The sequence below is a fragment of the Canis lupus genome, chromosome 37 (genome assembly GCF_003254725.2).
Source record: "Canis lupus dingo isolate Sandy chromosome 37, ASM325472v2, whole genome shotgun sequence".
NCBI lineage: Eukaryota > Metazoa > Chordata > Mammalia > Carnivora > Canidae > Canis > Canis lupus.
The window spans coordinates 18645536-18666680 of record NC_064279.1 but is presented as its reverse complement, the minus strand read 5'-3'; the positions used below and the strand labels follow the sequence as shown (position 1 = coordinate 18666680).

The 21145-nt window shown below is 35.7% G+C and overlaps 1 protein-coding gene across 4 annotated transcripts in view; it reads right to left on the bottom strand.

The window, feature by feature from the left end:
- Positions 1–21145, bottom strand: part of CPS1 (carbamoyl-phosphate synthase 1) — a 354353-nt gene that overhangs the window by 116837 nt on the left and 216371 nt on the right. For 3 of the 4 annotated variants that reach the window (XM_049106700.1, XM_049106699.1, XM_049106701.1), the window contains exon 4: positions 3180–3326. In XM_049106700.1, the coding sequence (XP_048962657.1) occupies positions 3180–3305 (126 nt within the window). In that variant the 5' untranslated portion in view covers positions 3306–3326. Of the gene's footprint in view, positions 1–3179; positions 3448–21145 lie in introns of those variants that run through there. The other variant, XM_025441701.3, reaches the window with a different exon arrangement.

Here is a 21145-nt window from a genome sequence, read left to right as displayed (position 1 = left end):
GCTTGGGGGCTCTGGGTGGCTCAGTTAAATGTCTCTTGGTTTCTACCCAGGTCATGATTTTGAAGTCATGAGATAGAGAACCACATCAGGCTCTGCACTGAGCATGGAGTCGACTTTCGATTCTCTCTCTCCCCAACTGCCCCACCCCGCACTCCAACCCCCACCCGCTTGCGCTCACTGTCCTTTTCTTTCTCTCTCTCCCCTAAAATAAATAAATAAAATCTTAAGTATCCAGGGTTTGCTTTTACAGTATTCTATAGATTTTTTTTTTAAGATTTTATTTATTTATTTGAGAGACAGCATGAGCAGGGAAGGGGCAGAGAAGGACAGGGAGAAGGACAGATTCGTGCTGAGCTGGGGAGCCCAGGACCCTGAGATCATAACCTGAGTCAAAGTCAGACATTTAACGAACTGAGCCACCCAAGCGCCCCAGTATTTTGTAGATTTTTAAGTACTGATTATATGTGATAATCACACAGCCCTTTGAGTAAGCCAAGAATTGTTTCTATGCTGCAGATGACAAAACTTAGTTTCAAAGAGAATATGTGACTTAACCAAGTTCAGAAATGCACAAGAAGGGTTAAAATCCAAATCTTTTTATTCCCCATCCAGTATGTTTTCTGCTACACAGCTACAATGGGCTGAATGTAATATTGAGCACTGAACATTTTCTATGTTAATAGAAAGAGACCAAGATCTTTAAAACTTCCATATGATATGGCCGTTGATCATATTTATCCTTGATATCTAATTCCTTTGACTGTAGAGTACCTTGAAATTCTTTCCTCCTCCCTATAAGAGAAATACAACTGTGTCGATTGGCAAGGTACACCTTGTAAATATTGGCCACAAATAAATACACAAGGAAGGGCCACATAAAAGTCCAAGTGCGTCACTGCTGTCGTCAAACCCACTCTGTCACCAGTGGGAGAAGAAAAGTGACCTACAAAGCCACTAAAAAGGCAACTAATTTATAGGGCAATGCTTATAGGTCTGCCCACAGGGTATCTTCCACAATCTATTTACTAGCTATAAATAGCGATAATGCCAACTCTCACTGCCTTTCACTGACCATTATGGAACCACATCCTAATAATTTGTATGGCATGTCCATCTAAAAGAATAAAATTGGATATAACTTCTAAGGGAGTTGAGTTTTAAAAATGAAGGCAGGAAGAAAAGCAGGTAGAGGACTGTTTCAAAATAAGTGAATAAAACACAAACCCCCTGAGACTGCTGTATGGAATTTTAATCCACTATTGAGAAGTTCAAGAACTTCTATTTTTCATGCCTGGCTTTCCTCCAAAACTCTGGCCAGTGATGACTGAGTGGGAGTAATGACTTTTACATCATGAAACGGTGGCTTATTCCTCCTACAAATTTGTCACTCTTAGTTATGAACTTTGACAGACCTTTAAAACACTTATGCCACCGTGAGCTAGAAAAACCACTTTCACTGTAGTCTATCCACATAATTAAATCATTTTTGTTGTGGTTGTAGTCATAGGGAGCATTTATGGTTACGGAAAAGTGGCTTCTAATCTTGGTCACATCTCTGCCATTTTAAGTAGTCTCTCGATTTCTGTGTTCCTGGTGTCTGATAGAGGTACACCTATCCCTACCTACCTATTTTTGTAAGAAGAAAAAGATATTCCCAGGGACACAACTTTGTAGTCTTAAAACGCACCTCTAACTGTAAGTGATAGTATTTTCATTACTATCTATTCTCTCTGCAGTAATATATGAGTACCCCTGAGATATTACTAACACTGAACTAAAACCAATATTCACTTTCAGAGTTTGTACCCAGTCAGTGCATCTTCGATGATAGTTTAGAACATATCTCCTTTCTGGCTGTCTTGTTGCAATTTAACTGAACCCCCCCCCCAAAAAAGAAGGTTGTTTCTAGATTTCTTACTTTAAAATGGTAGTTTCTGATACTTTCTCCTGAGATCTTGTGTTATTTTTTTCTCTCTCTCTCACTCTCTTCTTCCCCTCCTCACTCTTCACCTCTGTCTCTTTCTGTCTCCCTCTCTCCTCCTTTCTTTTGATGCATATTCTTTCTCCACCCTGTAACTGAAGGCCACAAAGATCAGGAGGCACAAAGATTAGCCCTACAGATGTCATTCTGGGCTAAAATTATGCTGAATCCTGACTTGAGTAATCTAAGCAATGGAAGCTGTGGAAGTATTTGGAGGATTTTCAGTCAACCCAGTGAGCATACAAAGCATTAGCAGAATACTCAAAACTATTAGAACCAATTTTTACATCAACATATAGAGGTTGTTTGGGTTTTTTTCTACTTCACTTTTTATAGCTCTTACTACTAAAGCAGCAATCTATTTAAAGCTACTGTGATTACTTAAACTTTATATTCACTAAAAATGTTTTTCATTGGCAAAGTTCCCATGGATAATTTCCAACTTCTCTGGTAATAAATGCTTTCATAAATTTATAGGAAGGAACAGAAGTTTCTACTGGAATTTCATAACTCAAGGTGGGAGTGGGGAAGAACACTTAATGTTCTCTTCCCAGACCTGCTCTTCAGTTAGAGATACATTCAGAGGGACAGAATTATCAGCTGTTAATTGCCTCAGTGTCTTAATCTGCAAAATAAAAATAATAAGTGTGGACTTCCAAAGGAAGGGTTGAGAGGGAAAGAGAAAAAAAACAAAGATGATGTCTATGTCACAGTCAGGAAATACTAGAATTATGTATTTTCTGTCCAAATTTTTTTCCTAAAAAATGACATTCCCAAGAGAAAACTTTACAATGAGCTAGTAAAGAATAGCTTAAAACATTACCTTCTGTGCTGTGGCTTATGAACATGTAAGCAACTTCATGTTTAAACCCTAACTGTGTGCACTAGTGACGGGGCACAGACAGACCCTGATAACCTTTAAAAGTAACTATTTTTCTAAACAGAACACTTACATTTTATATATTCACAGGAATTGTGACCTTTCTTTACATTGGTTGAAAATTTCCATATTTTTACTTAAAGCAATAGAAAATGAACACTTATTAAACCAGTAGATTCAATATTAAAGCCAATATTAATCAAGTAGCTCTTCAGAACTATATGCATATCTGTATCTGCTTCCTAAGTGACACCTCTGCTTCATGTTAAACTATACCCCATACAATTTCATCCAAAACAATAAATATGGCAATGTTACCTTGACTGAGAGGAGCCTGATGCCAGCTCTTGAAAATCTCCATTGATGGTGTGCAGTCACATTGGTAAAGCCAAAACCAGTCTTCAGGGCCTTCACCACTTTGCAAGCTGTCAAAATCCTCGTCATTTTGAAGATGTTGATTTGTGACTAAAATTAAATAAAATTAAGTGTATTTATGAGAATTGGGTTAGGAGATTTTTTAAATTAATGTGAAAGAAAGATGGGGGGTGCAGTCCAGTGTTTAAGGCTGACTGCACAGCAATCTTTGAATTTCCATTCATTCTGTCATTAAATGTCTTTAGCCACAGCTCCTCCTTCTCTTAACCCCTCCTCCTGAGATAATGTCTGTAGATGTTCCATGGACATGTAATACAAATTGCAACACATCAAACACTGCCTTCTCCTGCTGAGATAATGCTAGTGTTGTAGAAAACCAGCCATCCATCAAAGGAACTGCTTATGCAGCTGAATAGAATGACCTAGACACAGTGGATAACCTTAGGAATCTCACCCTAAAGACTAGTAACTTTCTAATAATGCAAAAGATCAAAGGCTTTTATGTGTGTTTGACATGATGCCTAATTTGCCTCAAAGGAGATTTTGGATTCCCAAAGAAACCTGAGGAATTGCCATTTTCTGCTCAGAAAAAGACGATGCCAACCACAGATAGTAAAAATTACATCAAAATGAACTTTTATCCATAAATATAGATTGTTCTTTTTTGAGTTAATAAAGTAGCATATTACATTATTACTATTGCATTGATTTGTATTCCAAACTTTAAAGCAATCAGTAATATTAAGTAAAACACAACTGGAGCAAAGTAGCCTGTTTATATCTCTCTCAAGAGCTAGTAACAATTTATAAGAAGTGCAGGAAACAATAGCCAGCACTGACTTTCATGTAAGTACTACTGCTAAGTCAAGATTTTTTTAGTTTTTAAAATGTTATACATTTATAAAGTTCTTGAGCATTCGTGCTTCAACCAAGTCAAAATGGTTTCGTGTAGCCCTTCAGTCCTGTGTGTTTAATCAGGCAGGCAAAAGGTCTCATTGGCTTGTGGCAGCACTCATGGAAGTTGTGTGTCTGTGTAGATTAGAAACACTGGAGCATCATCTTTTGGCAGCCCTGGAAAGGAAGCTGAGAAATGAAAGCTCCCTCCTAGGGCTTCCCATAATAGAAAAGATGGCATAGAATGGCATAGAGATTGTAAACTTCACTTGTATAGAATGAGTGCTGGAACTGGGGGAGTGAGGATGACTTAGTTTGCTTCTTTAAAAAGAAAAAAGTTTAAGCTCATGCTTCCGTCTTACTTAATGTATTTTGTATAAACATTCTCTGAAGCCAACATACTTCATGGTTCCCCGTGAAAGTAAGCTGAAAAAATAGTCTCAATCTAATGTATATAAGTAATTAATAAGATAAGTTATGTTATGGCAGGGTGTCCAAATGCAATGGAAAAATAAAGACAGCGAAAGAAAGAAAGAAAAAATGAAAGGCCCCGTTGCTCATGTCCAGTAAAATTTACATATGGGATTATGTTATCCTGAACTATGTCATCCTGAAGGGTGCATAAGAGTTTACCAAGTAGATGAAAGGGGGAAAACACAAGGGGTGGCATGAGCAACAGCACAGACACATGAACATCATACAGCATATGGGGGGGAAAAAGTCTGAAATAGTCTGATAAAGCCTAGCTGCAGGTATGGGGTGAGGTAGTGAACAGGAATAGAAATATAGAAGACTTTGTGTGCCTTAAAATGGATGACCTATATTCATAAATACTATTCATGATAGCTGTGGAAGTGTTTTGAACAGAGATGACATTTGTGGGAAAGATCACAGAAAATGAATTTGAGGGCATTGAAACTGGTAGAGGTGGCAGTGAAACTGGTACTGCCAATTTAGAGTACAAAGAATTTAGAACAATATTTACTGGCTTAGTATAATTCTAAATCAGGTCTTGGTCTCACCCCCTGTAGGTGTGTGTGTGTCTTTCTCTGTCTCTGACTCTCTTTCTCTCTCATAGAGAGAGAGAGCTTGATATATATTATATATATATCAATCTCTCTATATATATATCGATATCAATAGTGGGACTTACCTTTTCCTAATTAGAAAAATGACATATACTTATTATGGAAATTTTTAAATGCAAAATAGATTTAAATCATAGTCCCATTATGCAGAAGTACTCATGCAGTAAATGTTGTAGTATATTTTCTCGCTTCTTTCCCTGCACTTTGATTGAATTGGACAGTTGGAGTACTGAGGACTCCATCCAGAGTTTGAACAAGGAAAAGACAATAGTAAGTAGCTTTGTGACTATTTATAAGAGTTAACCAAAAGCATGATAAACTAGACATGGTTTTCCAGAGAGATGTATAACTTCTGTATATGTTATGTATACGTTATGTATAACCTATAACTTCAGGATATAATTCCATGACTGCAGAGTCTAAGGAAAAATGTAAGCCTGAGAGTTGTAATGGGCTTTCATTTGGGTAACTGGAAGGCCCTGGATGTAGGCTCTGGTCCATGTTTCCAGTCCTCGAAAGGAAACAGGAAGGGCAGAAGATTTTTAAAAATTTTTAAGTGTTCTGAATTCGAGACTTAGAGAATTTATCCATCATGATTCTACAATCAACTTGGGAATTGGAAAGACCAATAAATCAAATGATGAGTACTTTCAGATTTGAGTGTTCAAGATAGACAGAAATCTACAACCAAACTAAAAAAAAAAAAAAAAAAAAAAGATTGTTAGTGAGAGAGTTTACATCAGGATAGATCAAAGGGGTGAGATGATAAGAGCTGATTGGTAGGAAACATTAAAGCCAGAGATGAAATATTTAGTAGAAATGTTATACTTTTATGAAAGACATTTCATCAAAGCATTTCAAAAGAAAGTATTTTTCAGGTTGAAATGATTTTTTTCCCTCTGATAGCATTTACATGGTCCTCCCCTCATATAAGCTATCTGCACACAACTGATGATGCATGCATGCACACACGGGGCCCTGGGGAAATCTGTGCATTTGAAATATATTTTATATGAGCCAGGATACAAATCCTCTAATCTTATAAGTCACTCATTCAAAAAAGAAAAATATTTTATATAAATTTACTCCTTTTCTATGGATATATTTATCATAGCTATTACTGTTTATAGCACTGGGCTACTTTCCCCTGCACAATCTCATACAGAAAATTAAAAATTATTAGAAACCAAGCATTTCTTTATTTTGTTGGATTTTGATTCCTGAACATTTTTATCAAATGCTGAGAAAGTATTTTATTTCTTCCATAAATTGGAATGCTGTGTGTGTGTGTGTGTGTGTGTGTGTGTGTGTGTGTGTGTGTGAATAAAGAAAAAAAGCGGGGCAGGGAGGGAGAGAGAGAGAAAAGTCTCCTCATCTAATATAATTATTTATCATTTCTTAAGAAGAATGGAAGGATTCAGCCTTCCAAATCCCTAAGAGCATTTAATTTGATAAATTTTGTATTGAAAATGGTACAGTATCAAGTACTAAGTGATATTTATTTTCATTTAATTTTTTTAAAGATTTCAAATATGAAAAATAGATGGTAATCCACTTCTCAAACATAAAATCTTTTAACATTTTAGTGTACCATCTTCTAGCATTCACCCCCATGTAAGTGTCATAGTTTTGAAACTGATCAGCTTGCATTAGGTTTTTGTGAGGTAATATTATACTAAGAATATGTTTGATATCATTACCTGTTCTTTTAAAACCTTTATAGAAAGAGCTATAAAAATATTTGATTTCCATTGCTTCTATTGTTGCTACAGTGCATATCAATATTGCCATTTTTTGTCACTATTGCCAAATTTCTCTCCAAAGAGAGTGTACCCATCTATATATCAATTGCAATATATGAGTGTCCCTCTCAATACACCCTGCCAACATTAGGCATTATCTTTTATTTGCTTATCTAAGCACAGAAAATGGCATTTTGCTTTCATTTAAATTTTAAATTACTAGTGAGGTCAAAACGTTCTTTGTTCTTCTTGTAAGTACTGTTCTTCTTTTTCACATCTTTTTGTTCCCATCACTAAATTCACTCATATTAAAGACCAAAAATATCTTTAAAAAGGAAACATCAAGTAAGTTAACACTGATTAACAGTCTGTATTAGTATTTGCACTAATTTCAAATAGGCTTTTCATTTGGATGATCCATTGATGTAACCAAGGGGAGATCTGTAACCAACTGGAAAAAATGAGACCAGCTCATCCTAGAGAACAAAGCATATTTGTAGTCTTGAATGATTGATATTTTAGAATATCAAGAAAATAATGGTTATATATATATATATTATATATATATAATAAAAGTCTTTAATAGAGCAAATATGCAAGAGGTGCTTCTGGAAAAAAAATGACTGAATGAATGAATGGATTCCTGAGTACTGAGTTGCTGCTTGATCAGTTATGCTTATTTAGGCAGAAACATAATTATGTCAATGACTATAAGAGGAAATAAAGATATTCAGGAATAGAAAAAAAGAACCGTCAATTACAAATTCTACAAAAAGGCTATTTTGAAGAGCTAAATTTAAAGCAAGAGGCAAGGTACGTCTGCAGAGCAAACAAACCCAGAGTAAAAGAAGATAAAGTAACAACTCCAAAAGAGAAAGCTCTACCTTATGTTTGAGAAGGGATGCCAGGAAGTAGAATGTAAAGGGTAGAAATGATTATTATGTTTCAGTTCTGATTCTTATTAGCCTAATATAGCAAGGAACACCATAGCAAGTAAGGATATGGACCAAAAAAAAAGGCTACTCTTGCAAGGAAAGTGATGTGGATTTGTGTCTGCATTAAAGGCATATACTTTCTCCCAATCACAGAAACTAGGACAAACCAGTAGATAAAGTTTGGCAGGGAAAGATTTATCAATAATGACAATAGACAGATATTAGGTTATTAGATGATGGGGTTTTAAAAAATCAGATGTCTTTGGAGATCCAATGAAGTGAGACACAGTCATTAAGATCCAATTGGCATTTAGAGAGATGGAGACTGAGGGAGCAGTTTTCATGAATGTACTTATTAATCGAACATTTGATAACATAAACAAAGGATGGTGCAAAAGGAAGCTGGAAAAGAGACTTTGTAGAAATGATGTCACACTTAAAAGCCAAGACACATGTGATTTGTGTTCCAGAATAATAAAAAAGCTGTTACATATGAGACCCCACTTGAAAGTACCTTAAAGAGAACAGGTTAATCTATACAAGCAGCATGCATTTATAAAGAATAAATCTTGTCACACTAATTTCTACCTTTAAAAAAAGAGACATAACTACTAGACTGACTAGAAAGATTAGATGCAATCTATCTTAATTCAAGAGCATTGACTACATATCCTAGATCGGGATTAGGTACATACACATCTGCTGGAGAACATGTATAAATGTAAGAGGACACAGTGAATTAGCCAGTGAGTAAACCAAGCTTTTTATATATTTGTAGAATGAGAACAGAGTGGACAATGCCTTAGAAAGAATCCACAGTGACCTTGGCAATTTGCCAGTTGAAGATATAGTCAAACACAAACAGAGTAAAGTGCAGACAAAGTGAGGTCAAGTGTAAGTCAATTCAAAAAGAGGGAGAAAAGCAAACTGCAACTACAAGCTATGGAGGACTGATTGTATGTTGTATATCATATGGAAATAGGCCAAAAAAGCATACGTAGCAGTCATAAAGCATAGCTGCCCAGAGTTAGTTTTAGTAAGCTGTTATTATTAAAGCCATACATGGCAAAATTTAGAGGGAAATTTAAGAAAATAAACTCAAATTTCACTAGAAAGTTAAATATTAAATAACTTAAAATTCTAAAAATGGAATTTTGACATAAAGATGACTATTAAATTTAAATTTAAAATTATGTCATGAAGGATTCCTAATCAAAATTTTCCAATCTTCTTGAAAGTGCAAAAAAAAAAGGCAATTATTGGGTAACAAATAAGAAAAATTATACAATAGAAGTTAAAACACTGGAATTTATAACTACAATATATTGGCATATACTTATGTCTATATAGAGAGATATACACACGACTTGCTATTATGTCAATAAGGGAAAATAGGTATTTAAATAAATCCATTCTAATGGCTCCAATGATGATACATATGATCCTGCTGGAAAGTGGAGGTGCTTGCCATTTGTGAATCACCTACTAATTGCTAACCTAGGTATTTGCTAATACATTATTTGCTAATCTTCAAAGCAATCTCTGTACTGAACATAGCTAAAGCTCTCTCTATATCACAAAGCTGGTGAATGAGTCCCAGAGAGCTAAGTAGCTTGTCCAAGGTCACACAGCTAATAAGCTGCAGAGCCAAGTTCCAACCTCAGCTCTTAGCTAACATCCATCCTCTTTCCAGCATGTCTGTTATATCTGGGAAAAACAGAGGCAACAACATGAAACGACTTAGGAAGAGTAGGCAAAGTAAGATCCAATTTCATAGGAAGGCTACATGATTGTAGAGGCAGCAATGCTCAAAAATACTATGACATTACTGGGAAATTAGGAAAATGTAACTTCAATAAAAATCAAATAATGAGAGAAAATATCTACAACTTCTCTGATTCATTTTTATGTTTAAAATTAAAGTAATATAAGAAACGAAGTAGGTAAAATAGAAGTAAAACTATACATTTTTTCCCAGTAATCTACTGGTAGAATCAACTGGCTGGGCTAACTGATTCAGCTAGGCTTACCTAAAATAGCAAAGGATATTTTCTATTTTTCAATCTTACATCCCCTTGCTTGAGGTTACTTGTTCCAGAACCTGGATAATTTAATGCCATTGAATTTTCATGATTGCTTATAAAGTCTAGAATTGCTCAAAGGATAAATAATTCAGGAAGTATATACTAAGTACTTTCCATGAAGGCTTTGTACATCAGGAAACAGTATTCTTTTCTGTTGAAAGATGCTTCGTGGGAAATTGAAAACTTTTTAAATCTATTGTCGAAATTCTCCTCGAACAGATTATAAAAAAGTAGGTAGACAGATGGTTTTATATAGCTGAAATGGATCCTAAAATAATCTTTTCAATTCCTTTGTTTTATAGGTACAAGAAATAAATATCTAAGTGAGCCAAAGTCAGCTCATTATTTTGAGCTGACTCAAATATTTAGTACTAGAACTAGAACAAATATTTAATAATAGAACTAAACCTTTAGTAGAAATCACTGTAGGAACATAAATTCTGAACAATCACTACATTTTAAGTAGAAATAATTTTGCAAATGTTGGTATAATTTGTGAAGCAAGCTACATAAATCATATCAGTCAAAGTCTCCGCTTAATGTTGGCCTACACATTTCTTCAAGTTGGGCCTAAACATGGCTACAGCACCAATTTCATAAAATAAAAATGACCAAATCATTAAGCAACTGTCATTCTAAAGAGTGAAATATTTCTAAGCTAAAAAATTTAATTCATTATCAGCCTTTTTTTGCACAATGATTATCATTGCATCAAAATCATCTTCTAATGTGCTGAACAGAACACAGAACAAACAGCTCTGATGAGCTTGTTTTCTTAACATTTGTTGAGGGTAAACACAAATGATTTTGCAAGGCTCTAAAGAGGAACACTGGCCATGAGGAGGGGTTATCTATGGTAATACAGGTCATGTGCTAGGAGAGTATTGGACCCTCTTTAAATTAAACATTTTTGAGGCTCACAGAGAAGCAAGTTGTGCAACATGTCTTGAAGTTACCGACTCCATGAAGTAAAGGACAGCAGATTACACTGAAATGACGTAGAAGAATTTTTTCTTTTTTGACTAAAACCAGGTCACCTACGTACATTCATACTCCACCTCCTCTTATATAGTACGTTTGTTATAGTAAATCTGATTTCTTCCTTGGCCTCCTATTTCTTCCAGGAAGATGTATTCTGTCCTCCTCAACTGCTGTCGTAAACAATAAAGTTCCATCTTCCTAAATATTCCTGCACATCCTCATGAATGGACCATACAGCTATTTCTTCCTCCAGATTAGGGGATTTCTGAGTTGAGTCATTGAAAGATAAAATTTTTATTTTATTGAGGTTAAATCTTTTTTTTTTTTTTTGGCTGGAAAATAAGACTCTAGAGGGGAAAAAAAGAGAAACAGGAAGGAGATGGAGAATGGGAGGAAGAAGAGAAGGATAAAGAAAAAGAAGCCAACAGTCTGATCCTTGAATTCTGCAAACAGTCAAAAGTGCCTACTTGGATTCAACTCCTACTTGGGTGTTGAAGAATTAAGCGTTTTATTCTGGTATTCTTTTATTTGATTTCATTTTTTTATGTCATTTATTTTTAACTTACACTTGACTTCATCAGGATATCCTCAGCTGATAGCAGAAGGAAGATAAGTAATGTTGTTGCTAACTGAACTCGGATTAAGAAACTGATTATTTCAAGAGAACATTCTTGAAAACTTCATGGACCGAAAAAGCAAAGATTGAACGAGCATTCAAAAGTTGAGGATTGTGCCAGGTTCCAAAAAATATTTTTAAAAGTTAGTGGACTGGGATTAGAAACTGAGGACAGGGCATCTCTGGATGGATTTGGTTTGGTGTCTGCCTTCAGCCCAGCGTGTGGTCCTGGAGTCTTGGGATCAAGTCCCACGTCAGGCTCCCTGTATGGAGCCTGCTTCTCCCTCTGCCTGTGTCTCTGCCTTTCCTTCTCTCTCTCTGTCTCTCTCTCTCTGCGTCTCTCTCTCTCTCTCTCTCTCTCTGTGTCTCTCATGAATAAATAAAATCTTAAAAAAAAAAAAGAAACTGAGGTCAAGCAGTAAAAATAAAAATCCTATAAAGAGTGATTAGACATATTGTAAAAAGTAAGATAAATGAAAAAAATAAGGTTGTATATGGGAAGAAGTATCAGTATTATGTTACTCTGGATAGTACACCAGTATATAATCGGAAAAAGAAAAAGTTGTTAGGTTAGGATAATATTTGTACTAAATATGTTAACTACATTCCTCAAATTATTAGAGACCTTGACTCAAAAGTCACTTCTCTAATAAATGTCTATTTTTCTACCATTTGTTATCAGGATTAATTAATACTTGATTAATTAATCAATATTTCCCTATTATAACAAAATAAAGAGAGATACAAGGTCTTCAGGAACGTACATTAGTTATAAAATATTGCCATTCCCAACACATACCAAAGATTCTCTCAAAAATATATCTAGTTCTCCAAATTCACAAATAGAATTGTACATCCTCTAGATAAATTTATTGTGTGATAAACCTTTGAATTAATGACCTTTTATTAGGGCATGATTCTTTTTTTTCATATTTATATTCATATAAGTTTCAAAAGCTTAACACCAGATGAAGGTTACTGAAATCTTCAACTAAGGTCTTTCAGGAGTGTAGTTTAATTTCCCCATTCACATGGAGATCAGAGCCCTATGATGTAATGATCATTTGGTGACACTAGAAAAAAGAAGTGTTATCCACTAGGTTATATCACTCTCATTTTCTTTCACTTTTAATATAGAGGCTAAGAAAAGTAAGAAATTTCTTTACCTGTGAAAGTATCCCAATTCTTATCTTGTTAATGCTTAAAACCAAGATGTAATATCATGGTGAACTGAGAAAACAGTACTCAAATCTGAGAATACACTTTTTTAATAATCCCAAATTATAGTCCTGAACTGTCTGCATTTTTTTTGCAAAATGTCTTTGCAGCTAACTCTCTGCTTAGAGGCCAGAATCAATTTTAACTGAAAATCCATCTTTCAGAAAAAAAAGTGCTTTTTAAAAATAATGTTTACATTTAAATATAAAATGCTTATAATAACAACTGAGAAAATATTGAAAATATGTCCATGGAGCACCATAATTTTTTAACTGTTATTTTCAGTCCTTGGGGTTTATAAGTAGAGATTTTGTCTCAGCTTTTAGGCAAACATGACTTGGGGGAGGATGATAGCAAGCTAGATGACTCTTAAACACTGAAGGTAGGACATCCAACTATATCACAGTGATAATATAAGAAATCAGAGCATAGTCCTATGCAAATATAAAACAAAAGAAAAGAAATTAACACTGAAGGGCAAGCCTGACTCCTGGCAGAGACTAGAGCCACTCAATAGGAGGATCCAGTTCTGTTGTGATGTTTCTTTCCCATCCTTCAGCTACAGCCACTGGCTGGAATCCAAAGTGTCTCAGTACTCTCCATCTCTGCTACTTTCCCCTCTGTTCCTCATCCTGCCACACAAATTTCTCCAAAGAAAATACTTAAAGCATGACAGAAGGGGTACAGGGAACAAGAGAAGAGAGACGTCAAAGGAGGAATGTACAATTACAAAACAATACATTGAAAATATGTAAACAGATCTCACAGTGGCTTGACACACAGCCAGCAATGTCAAAGCCTACTGAAATGTTGTCTTTATAAAATGGAGCTGATCAAGAAAACGAGGAGGAATAATTAATTACACAGATGGTGAATCATTTAGCCAACGTAAGATGATGCAATATTATACCTGATGAAGAAATTTGAGGGCAGTTGTTTGTTAGATTAATTTTCTCAATTTGTCCATATCCTGTTAACCATTCAAAGCCATTGAAATCACACTTTCCTTTATGAATTGTATGTATATCCATCTTATCTGTATCATACAGTTAAGTTGCTATTCACATACCACTATTTCACATACTAAAAGAGCTCTGCACTGCTTATTGACTATAGTGCAAAGCTAAAAATACAATATATAGACTTTTACACAGCTTTAGGCTCCTTATGACTCATTCATGTTGTGAGATCCTAAATTAGTTTCTTCATTGTCTCAGTTTTCTATCAACAAGTTGGAAATAGCATCAACTATGCCCTCTCATGGGTCATATAAGTCCTAGGTGATAATTAATTCTCTCTAATTCCTTTTTTCAACATTTATTGAAGGCCTTTTTATGTGCCAAGCACAGTGTGAAATCCTAGAATAGAAGTAAAACTCCTATAACAGACTTGACCCCCAAAAGCTCACTCTTGAAAGAACCTTCCAGGTTTCTTCTTTAAAAGATACATGGCATACATTTTCTACTTTCAAGATCAGATAATAAAGAGTAACAAAAAGAATGGAAAGCCTAAGAAACTCCAGACCCACAAGACCCAAACATAACAAACCAAATCAATATTACTTCCTAGCAGCTCTCCTGGGATGAAATGTGATCACCTGTTAATGCACTTCACAAAATAGAATCTTGCATATCCCAAAGGAATTGACCCACACCCTAAGAGACACTTTAGATCCAACTTCTTAAGGGAAAAAATAATCACACTTTTCCACCAATTTTGGCTAAAGGGTCTAATGATCAACACTAAACAAATTAACTAGAGTAAAATTATAAATATCTACTGTATGTGTGACTATAAAAACAAGGTATAAGCCATGAAATCTCACATTAATTTTTTTAGAAAAACAAATACTTTCTGAAAACAGATGAAAGAGAAATTCAGGTTAAAGTACATTTTAAATGAATTTAGACTAATGTTGAATGCTATAAACAGGCAAGGCATAATATAAAAAACAGCAAGCTTTAAAATAAATAAAACCTCAAACACTCATAAAATTATAAATCTATAGCTACCCTCACACCCAATAGGAATACCAGAATCTAATTACTAAACCACAGGGAGAAAAATAAGGCCTCAGACCAAAGTTATATTACAGGTACAAAAGTTTTAAAAATCAAGAATAATAAAATTTCTCAAGAACGTCTCATCAAAATCAAAATCCAGAATCCAGCTCACCACTGTTTCTTCTTTTCCAAATCTTGAATACGAACAGCTAAGAAAAGATAAAAATTTAAGTCAAGGTAAACAAACTTATGACTGCTAAAGCTTATACACAGGGTGGTTGGAAACAGGATTGCCATGTCCAGGCCCAAGTTAGCAAAGTCCTCTTTTAAGGAGATTAATCTTTTTCTTCAGACTTAAAACCCTTATGTTATGTCTGGGAAAACAACTACTCCACTACCTTGATACTGGACTCCGTGTTTCTTCCAGACCTAAGATAAGACACTTTTTCTTTATCTTCTTTGAAGAAAAGATATAGCTCCAAAGTCCAGGAGACAGATCACGTTCTAATACCAATAGAATTAGAGGCCTTACCAAATCACCTGACCTAGAAATAGTATAGGGATGGAAAAAAGAAGTGCTAGACACTTCAATAGAAAGTTCTCCAAATTAATGTATTTCCTCAGTAAATACATATCCTAAATATCTTAATAAATTTCAGGAGGAAGTATGACAACTGTTCTTTTACACACATAATGTATTATACTTGAAAATAGCACACACACCTTGAATTAACCAGAAGAAATGTGCTCCAAATTATATTTGCAATTATATTTAAAGTCTGATGTAATTTTTTACTTCAAAGAATACCTACACTCTCAAACTAGCATAAGGGAAATTCTAATGAAACCAGTTGAAAATAATTTATGGCTTAAAAATATTTTAAATGTTTAAAATCATTCATACATGCTATATTTACACATATGAATGATATATAAAGAGTTAAGCAAAATGTTATACAAAATGTTTCCCTGGAAGGACTCAAAACATCCTGAATAATCTTCCTTTGATGTGTTTTAAGTCTTAGCAATCAACAGAATTGGAATTTTTAATATTAAACAAATAAACTGTTCTTCAAATGAGGATGAAAAACAGAGCTGTGTTTATGAAAGTCAACTAGAAATCCCAGGATGGAGCTTTGACATGAATTCATTCTATTATAGCAGCTGAGTTATTTAACATATATTTGTCTGCACCATTTTCTCATTAGGAAATGGAGAAGGATTAATGATCATGAAAAAAAGAGGTATTGGCCTAAAGGTGTATCTCAGCAAACGTTCTATGTGCAGAAGAGAAGGAATCTTTGCAGTAATATATTTCAGAAGCAAGTTTCCAGTTTTACAAACCTATTGATGTGATTCATCCCCAAGATATTATCTGTAAGTACTAGCAAGTATATAACATGCTAAACCAGTCAAGAAATGGAGGACAATTCTTCCCCTTGCTCTGTCATAAACTGATTCTATTGCTAGCTCATCAATTAACCTTTCTTTATCCCAGTTTCTCTAAAAACTGGGCAAGTCAATGTCAAGTAAATGACAGGGGTGTGTAAGAGTTAGTGAGAGAATATCTGTCAAGCTATGTGGTCTCAGAAGAGAGCACCAACGGAAACCAATTTGATTAAAATCGAATGGCCTTATGTTGATAGCCTTAGTAGAATTGTTAAGGGTTAACTGGGGGAAAAACGAGTGTTTCCTGATCCCTTGATTTTGTATGTCGAGTTTATTCATCATTTATCCATTTATTTATTTATACATTCAGTAAGTTGAGTATCTTCTACTATATACCAGGTACTGCACTAGGCATTGGTGAGATGAACTGACACGGTCTCATATCTCATGATACTTCAGAGATGATGCTTAACAAATACGAATGAATGGAGGTTTTCAGTATATTAAGGCAGCTTAGTAATCAATCATACAATATATGATTACAAATTATATTACAATGTATAATTACAATTCTGCAGGGGCAAAAAGTGGAGTATTCAGCTACAAAATAATAGTGGGTAACAAAATTTAGATTGGATGGTTAAGAGAAAATCTCTTGGGGAAGCAATGTTTAAGTTGGGATATGAATGATACATATCAGTTAAATGGATAATGTGGGAAGAAAAATGTTCCAGCCAGAGGGAATGCCATGGGTGAAGACTCTGAGTTGGGAATTGACAGTGCTTTCCAGGAACTGATTGATGTGGTGGGACAAGAAGATGGTGAACAAGGAGTAAATATGAATGGGTGAAATCTGAGAGATTGTCAGACCTCAGATCCTATAGGGCTTGGTAGGGTATGTTGAGGTATATATTTGTCATTCATAATTCATTGAAGAATTTTAACATAGTATCAGTCTGCAAAATAAACACTGCACATTGGGTGGCTTAAACAACAAACATTTATTTCTCACAGTTCTAGAGGCTGGGAATTCCAAGATCAGGGTTCCAGTATAGTTGGGCTGTAGTGAGAGCCTTCCTCCTAGTTTCCTCATGTTTCAGAGTGAGAGAGAGAAAGCAACATCTTTCATGTCACTAAGGGCACAAATGCCACCATGAGAGTTCTACTCTCATGACCTAATTACCTTCCAAAGGTCCCATCTCCAAATACCATCATATTGGAGATTAGGGTTTCAACATAAGAATTGGGAAAGAGGATCATAAACACTTGGAATCTAGCACATGGAAAGTGAAATTATTTTATGTTATAAAAATTGCTGCCTGTATAGAGAATGCATTGCATGCGAGGTGAGTCCAAGTAAGAAGCTAACTGTGGTTGACCTGTTTGGGTGTCCTTCCCAGATCACCTTTACAGGGCCGGCATACTCATCTCCCAGCCACTGCAAGGGCTGACTACTAATCAGTCATACCTGACACCTTTTTCAGACACTTGCCTTGGTGAATGAGTGTTGCCTTCCTCTATTCAGGGTCATGAAAGGCCAAACTTACTTCCCTCAAGAGCAGACAACTCTGCCACGTGGTTTGTGTTCCTCCCTATGTGGATCCAGCCAAAGTTACAACTTACTTGAGACCAGAGACCACTTTTTAATTTTATTTAAGTGATGGAGGGAGAAGTCAAATGCCAGTAGATCAAAAAGTGAATGGGATGTAAAAAAAAGTAGAGACAATATGGGGGGGGGGGACACACAAGTAGATAAAATAATGGAAGCTGCTTGAGAATGTGGAGCAAGGAAAGGTATCATTTGCTAGGTTTTTGGTTGGTTGGTTGGCTGGCTTTTGAGATGGAAAATGACCAGGGCTTATTTGATGAAAGGAAGGAATAAATTTGTATGAAACAGTGTATCCAAAAAGTGAAGACTTTGAGAAAAAGAAAAGATAGAATCTAGAGAACATGGAGAAGGACTGGCTTATGATAGGAGGGGTAATATTTCCACCCTTGTAACAAAAGACCAGTAGAAGTAGATGCATAAAATATCCCCTCTCTTACTCAAAGTTTGATGATTTGATAGTGTGAAGATGAGAGCATGGCCTGTTTCTACTTTATAATGAAATAGGGCATGTAGTTTTCAACTGAGGATGGGAAAGTTCTCCTGTGAAGAGTAGGATCATACTCGCATTAGAGAATCATAGTGAGAGCCGTAGTAAGAGATTCCCATTTGATCATGAATTTATAGTAGTAATACCAGAATGTCCACGTATATGGTTTTCTACAGCTATGTTCAAATCCATGGGTGTAAAGATAGACACGGAGGATTATTCACTAAAGGCTTGAGTTTTGCCAGGCCAGTTAGAGAGACACAGGAGTTTGGAAGTTAAGGCTATCTACAAAGAAAGGATCACAATTGTAGACTTTAAGATAGATGAGACAGGATACTCAAGAAAGAGTTAACAATGGGAATACTTGAGTATATGAAGTCAAAGAATAAGGAAGGGGGTAGGGGCAGAGGGATGTTTGAGTTTTGGAGGTGGTGCAATTTCTAGTAGAGAGCGGTCTAACTGTGGCCACAGGAGTTGGTGGCTAAAATCAATGTTGAGTCAAAGAAGTGGGATGGTTTGCTAAAATTGGTTTACATCACCACCATTTGGTTCATGCAACTCCAGTAATCTATGGTTAACAAAAATCTGCCAAATCACATGAACTCCCTTTAGAAAAATAATTAATCATTGCAAAGCAATCTGAATGAGTAAATTGTGCTTAAGTGAAACACTAATATTTCCCACTTTTTCCCTTTGAAGGGATATGTAACCTCACATCACAGAAATACTGGCTTAAAAGTTCTCAGAACTTTTTTTGTTGTTTTTCAGGGGTTAATAGTACTAATGTGGCCTTGGACTTCTGTAAGTCAGCACAACTGATCAATCAGCATTTCACTGATTGCTTCATTCCCCTTCTCTACATAGGAGGGGGAGAAAGCCCTTGCAAAACGTGTTTGCTCTGTTTGTTATTCTGGACAAAGCAGATAACGAGTTGCAGCTGCTGAACACAGTGTACTGCTTGCCGAGGCCATTGCTTTAACTTATAGATAGAAGTAGAACAGCCAGAGATGTGCCTCAGGCTGAAGCGGTTGCTGTAAATAGGACAGCACTCACCAGCTACAGTATATGCGTTTCATTATCCAACAATTTGTTCTGTGAGGGCAGTTTGATTGGCCAGGCAGGAATTCAAAAAGAGAGACTTTAAATATCACGACTCAGCTGAAAGAGTTCTGTTTTCTAACCTGAGGAATTCGCTCTGTCAGTCTCAATAAAGATGCTTGTAAGAGTAGATGATGCAGACTCTGAAGGCATGTGTCCCTCTGGACACGGTGCACCCCTGATGATTAGTCTTGGGGCTATGCCTCAGGCCTCACAGTTCCTGGTGCTAAAGCTACTTGCAGATCCAGCCCTTCATCCAACTGAGTTCTGTTCTTCTTGTCCTGTGTAACTAATGATCGAGAGGCAAAAAGATGTGAGGTCAACTATTTGCCCTTGACCAGTAAATAGGTGTTGACACTGAGCTGAGTAAATAGCACCATTTGTCCATTATTTGTGATTTCATTTTCTATTTTATCCAGGATTAAGCACTAGGACATGAGGAAAACAATAGTGGCCAATATTAGATAGTGTAACCCAAAGTAGACAGATTTTCTGGAGTGGAGGAATTAAATAGGATCCTTATGCTTTTTCTCAAAAGATTTGCCAATAACCTCTATCTGCATGACCTTGAGCAAGTTGCTTTCACTCTTTGCACCTCAGTTTCTTCATTAGATAAAATGGGAGGAAGGAAATGGAGGAATGCTGAGAGAATTTAAGTGGAATAAGTGCTGGAAAATGGCACCGATGAGTGAAGGAGACTATTGGTCACTCACTCATAATGTGAGTATAAATTGGTTAGTCACTTCATAGCACAATTTATCATTACATAGTAAAATGTAAAATGAGCATATCCTATGGCAATTAACATTTCTTACTATATAACTTAGAGAAATACTAAAACGTGCACAAAATGATAGATGTAGAGATAGATATTCATTGCTGTAGAAATGAACCAATGGAAATAATATTTAAATGTGATAACATTCTTTTTCCTTTTGAAATTCTCTTTCCTGACCTTCACCACATACACACTCCATTTGCTCTGGGATAGTTTAGAATTATGACAGCAGGAATACAAAGAGAAAGAAAAAGTTAATATTTATCTTCTGGCATTCTAATGGTATTTTGCAATAAGGCAACAGTCCTAAAAAATAAGATATATTTTAAAATCCTTAAAATCCTATTGACTTATCAGACCTTGTCTAGAGTACTCAGGTTACTTAGCATTCTTTCATATTACAAACAGACCAACCTTTCCTATCATAATTACTGGGCACTACGGTGGAAAGAAGACATGGCACAGAAGAAGCAGACAGCCTACCCCCTCTGGGCTGAAGGATGGTGCAAAGAACGTGGAAGCTCAGGGGAAACAGGGAGGTCAGATTCAGACCTCTTAATCCCAGGCCCATCTCTGGCCCACTCTTTGGGAAGTGAAGACGTCATGGAGCAAGGCCAGCAGATGCATGAAACTGAGAAAGAGCTCATGGCATTCCAGGCCTGGAAACTGGAGACCCAGAATCACCTAGAATAATCCTCATTGTGGCAACACAGAGGTTTTAAAGCACCAGAGGAATAACAAGGCCAGGGGTTGAGATGGAAAAAAATCACTGCAAGCAGATCATTTCAGACAAGAAACCAATAGCTAAAGCCAGTATTACCCCCAAAAAGTAGGTGGAATATGACCACGCAACAGGATTCAGTAGAGAGCAGGCCACTCAGGCTCTCTTGCAGATATCAACAAAGATTCAGAAGACACTACATCAATTCAGGCACTCTTCCTTTCTCTACCATCAAATCATATAAGCCAAAAAACCAGATGCCGTCT